The 5,000-nt window shown below is 48.5% G+C and overlaps 1 protein-coding gene across 1 annotated transcript in view; it reads left to right on the forward strand.

The window, feature by feature from the left end:
- Positions 1-1,663: 1,663 nt before the first annotated feature.
- Positions 1,664-5,000, forward strand: part of LOC122261212 (uncharacterized) — a 5,897-nt gene continuing 2,560 nt past the window's right edge. The window contains exon 1 of the mRNA XM_043028758.2: positions 1,664-5,000. This exon is cut by the window's right edge and continues 542 nt beyond it. Coding sequence (XP_042884692.1) covers positions 2,393-5,000 — 2,608 coding nt within the window. The 5' untranslated portion in view covers positions 1,664-2,392.

Raw genomic sequence — 5,000 nt, forward strand, 5'->3', positions numbered from 1 at the left:
AAATAGAAAGTGATAAATGCACACATACATGATAAGAAGTTATAGACAGACAGACAGATTGATAAGATAAACATAAAACCGTATACAAAGCACACATAGATTTCTCCTGACCACTCCATAACGCACACAAGCCATCTAACAAGCATACAGGTTCAGACTTGTCTCCACCTGACCCCTCATGCCCCCCACCCCCCGCCCACGGTCAGAGGTGGGCGCAGTACTTCTACATCTTCTCTCCCGCTACGCTCGACCATCGAAATGCACCCGCCAACACCCCAGTTTCATTCATAAACATACTAGCTGACGAGCAGAGTGGAATTAGAACGAAACTGAACGTGAACTCGTGGACTTAATGCAGATTTTTGATTGCCTGTTGACTTGCAGAGTAACGTCAATGTGTTTTGGGTTGATTACGAGTCGTTATGTCGCACCGGGTAGTTATATTAGAGTTTTTGTCGTACGTCTGACACGGAGCGACGTGCAAATTGCGTGGCAGCGTGGGTAGTGGCCGTGAGGTACCCGGCTGAATACAATGGCGCAATAACTCTTTAGTCTTATTTTAGCATGTAAATTAGCTAAGGTGAGAAATACTTTTGGATTTGGACACATCGTATGGATACGTAGAAACCACAGTATAATAATAAAACAAAAAGATCCCGTAGGACGAAGGCTGCTCATGCAAGAAAGAAAATTCTAGAGAATATCGTCCCGCAGTCTCCGCCCCTCGAACACATGTGGCGGTGCACACGCGCTTTACACTGACGCAATACTTTGGCCGCTACCTATTTGTCAGAGTTCGCTGTCTTTTTTTCGCGTTTCCTTATCCTATAAGTTAGTTATTACGTATTGATTTTTCTAGTTTTGTGTTTATATAATGGTTATTTTGAATGAAAATGTATTTGTATATATACATGTGTAATTTTCTTATATAAGCCTGTAATCGGGTTACGTGTTTCACATATTGCATATTTCTAAACACATTTCTCTCATACAACCGGATATGTGTTTATATAAGAATTATTTAACAAACATCAGAAGTAGATTTTTACTTTTGCAGTACTATACCAACCTTTAGTTAGGTAGATCTTGCTGAAATATTACTCAGAGTTTGATGTACATCTATCTACAGCAGATAATGATCAGATGAATAATTCGGAAATAGTAATAGGGAGAAACCTGCTCTAGGTACTGACTGGCCCAGAATGCGGAGTGAAGCTCGTCCTCGGTGGCGAGTGGTTTTATTGCATCAGGATGACTCACTCGCACCGACACTGGGAAATAAATGTATCAGACATTTGATTTTTATAGGCCTCCAGAGATTTTTTTAAAGCTATTAATTATAATCATGGTATTTGCGCGATGTCTAGCCAATTAGTAGTCTCTTGCGTCGGTACATTTAGGCGTTCGAGAGGTAAAAGTTTTATCCTAGAGCCAGAAATTGGGAGGAGAGAGAGTTGTGGAAGTATTTCTGAGAAAGGAGTGGAGAGATTCTGACTCATTCAGTAAACTAAATGCTGCCGAGGTCACAGTGGGCGGAGCCTCGTTGGTCACCGCCCTATGACATCACACCGAAAGTGCCGCCCCCCGGAGAACGGTCTGGTATTTCCACAATTACTCAATATGCAGTCTTGTTACTGTTGCCTAGTGTCTCGAAACGAACAGATTAAAAGAGAGCAGCAAGGCGCTCGGAGGTGGCCGAGAGCAGCAGAAAGAGAGAGCGAGAGAGAGAGAGACGGAGAGGAGAGAATGAGAGCTGTGTATACCATCGTCATAACCCGGCCAGAGTGAGTGCGTGCTACACTCGGTAGCCAGGCAGCGTGGGCGCCAAAATTCGTCGTACGCCTGGCACGCGGCTCACTTGCACCGCTTCTACTCCTCACATGTTCTGTGCGTCATATTCTCAGTCACAGTAAATATCTGACTGTGTGTGGGGTGAACTGCGTAACCCCGCGAGCCACACTGGCACCTTCACTCTTATACGTTAGACGAGCGGCCGCACCATCACAGCTCTGCCATCGGACTTGAATAAGAGTGTGTACCTTCGGTTTCGCTCTGGATTTTAAATCAATAATCAATAGCGAGCCGGCCAACTACGTAGTAGCCTACGACTGGGTATTCGTAGCCTAGCGATGGTGCCAGTCAATGAATGTTGCTTAGTGACACACTGGTGCTGCGCGTAAACATCAGAAGGGTTCAGTCCTAGTCGTGCCGCCGGAGGAGAAGGTTGGCGACTCTCGGCTCTCCCATACCTGTGATACTAGTGAGGGAACATTTATAATCCAAGTTTGTGTTGCGTGACACTTTACAACTTTTACACAAATGTTGAGGTGACCGGGATACACATTTTAGTGCGAGTGCGTTCTAGCGCTCGCTTCTGAAAATAACTATCTAAATGGTGTCGCGAGCAAAGAGTTCAACGGGTACGATGGCTTTACATTGTTCGCAAGCTAAACTCTGGGTAAAGTCTCACTATGAACGACACGAGGATGGTGTGGTGGCCAAGTCCGTCATGTACAAGCACTATGAGGACTACTGCCGTGAACAGGGAAGGAACATTATGGAAACGAGCATCTTCGGCCGCGTGGTCAAGTCCGTGTTCCCTGACGTAACAATCAGGCGTCTGGGAGGTCGGGATAATCTGAAGTATTACTACTGTGGCATCCAGGCTAAGGAGACCTCCCCCTATGCCATCGACAACGCAACCACGACCAGACCGAAGCGGCGTCTTCGAAAACGTGAGTTAATCACCGACAAGGCAGACGTGCACCGGTGTCTTCTGTGGCTCCACAAAAATTACTGCTCATCACCTGACTCGTCGGTGATCAAGGCGGAGGTGTACGACAGATACGTGCTTGAGTGCATAGCGGGGGCAGGCGAGCCTCTGTCCATGCAGTACTTCGGGATGGTTGTGACCCACGCCTTCCCACACATCTCAAAGAGGAAGCTGGGGCCTCGAGCCAACCAGCAGAAGTTCTATTTTGGCATCCAGGAGCGAGCGGCCCCGCTGCCACTCGACACTGTCCCGCCACAGTTAATAGACGTAGTAGAGCACATGTTCAGTAACGGTCGGTTATGTTATCGTGAAGAGCTCGAGGCGGACGACGACGACGACGATGACAGTAGTTGCCGCAGCCCAGTGTCTGACACGTCCGAGGGAGACCCTCTGCGAGAAGCCCACACTCCCATCTCTGGCGACCACGGCGGTGCCCATGCCCAGCATTACCCCTATGGCACCTATATTAAAGATGAACCTGTAGATTACAGTTTACAAAATTTAAAACTAAAAGATGAACATTTAGAGGAGTATACAGTGAAAGAGGAGCCCCTAGACCTCCACATGGCTCGTGATGTGCATGATATGGACACGAACTTTATGGCCAGTCCAGAGAGGTCGCCTTCCGTGGCCACCTCAATCAGTGACTCCCCTAGTCCCTCAGTGAAAGACCATAAGACACGAAAAATCTATAAACCTCGGTTTCATATTATTTCTGATTATAACGATGAAAATAGTTGGAACAGTGAATCAGACGTGAAAACAGACACATTTGAAGTGAAGTATTGTAATAACTCCGTGCAGTCCCCGTGGGAAACTTTCCTAAGAGATTGGCTCTCACGAACATTTGAAGAGTGTGAGGGGATGTGTGTGAATAGGGATCAGGCGTACGCGTATTATGAAAGATTGTGTGAAGTTGCAAATGTAACCGTACTGCCTCACACGTACTTCGACGAGACCGTGCTCAAGGAGTTCCGTGGTGTCGTCACCATGATTCATCCCACAGACAAAACATTCTACGAAGGACTCCGTGTCCAGTTACATTCCGATCTTTATGGCCGCATTGAAGAGCTTATCGACGGCGAGCCAAGTGAGCCACAACATTCCATGGAGATGTCACCTCCTATGGGCGCTGCCCCTCGCGGCTCCCCGCTCACCCTTGAAGAGGATGAGGTCGCGGACGAGCGATACGCCGACAACTACCGGGGCGCCCCCGAGGAGGACCTACATTCCACCCCAGAAGTGTTACGTGACGGCAAGTATTACCTGCGAATGTGGCTCACAGATAACTTCGAATCCGTGCCAGACTCTTGTGTTCTCAAAGCTGAAGCTTACCGTCACTATGAAGAATACGCAAAGTCTATAAAACAATCACCATTTGAAATGAATGTATTCGGAAAGATAGTACGGCAAGTGTTCCCCAAAGTTACGATCCGGCGGCTCGGTGGTCGCGTTAAACCTCAGTACCATTACTGTGGCATCGCTGTCAAGAGTTCGAGTCCTCTTTACAAGTTCATGAGTGGCAAGGACCCGGCGCAGCGATCACGCAAGAAAGAAATTGCGACAGACAACAAAAGTGCCGAGATTGTGATCGAGTGGCTCAGAAGAAACTACGAGCCGGGGACAGACCGTATTATTATGAAGAGTGCAGTGTTTAGTAACTATTGCAGCTATTGCAAGGCCATGAATGAGAACTCGGTAACCCTGAACTATTTCGGAAAGTTAGTGAAACATTGTTTCCCCAACGTTGAGGTACGAAAGTGTGGTGGTCGAAGTGAACCCACCTGGTATTACTTCGGCCTCGTACCCAAGGGGGAGGTGGTGTCCTCGCCTTACCCCAGCCCCCAGCACCACGATTCTCCCCTTCACGCCCACGACGACCTGGCTGGCCGGGACCCATCGTCTGCGTATGACCTTCACGTACCCCAGACCACCTTAGGTCAGAGACACCTAAGCCCGGTGGGCCAAGACGTCCACCACCCCAGTCTACCCGCACACAGCACTAGTCCCATTCCAATATCCCTGGCCAAGAGTGTGCCAGGTCCACACTATAATACAACGCCCAACGGTTCCTACAGTAATGCATCGATGATGCTTCAGTCAGTGCTGTTAAACCAGCACGTTAATCTTGCTCAATCCCCCTTGATCAGCAGACGGTCGCCATTCCCCCAGTCCCCCCGTGACAACCTGCTGGAGGCGAGCTGCCAGCGTTCCAGCCGGGCACCCG

The sequence above is a fragment of the Penaeus japonicus genome, unplaced genomic scaffold (assembly GCF_977035675.1).
Source record: "Penaeus japonicus unplaced genomic scaffold, GWHDUDI00000001_assembly GWHDUDI00000002, whole genome shotgun sequence".
Classification (NCBI taxonomy): Eukaryota; Metazoa; Arthropoda; class Malacostraca; order Decapoda; family Penaeidae; genus Penaeus; species Penaeus japonicus.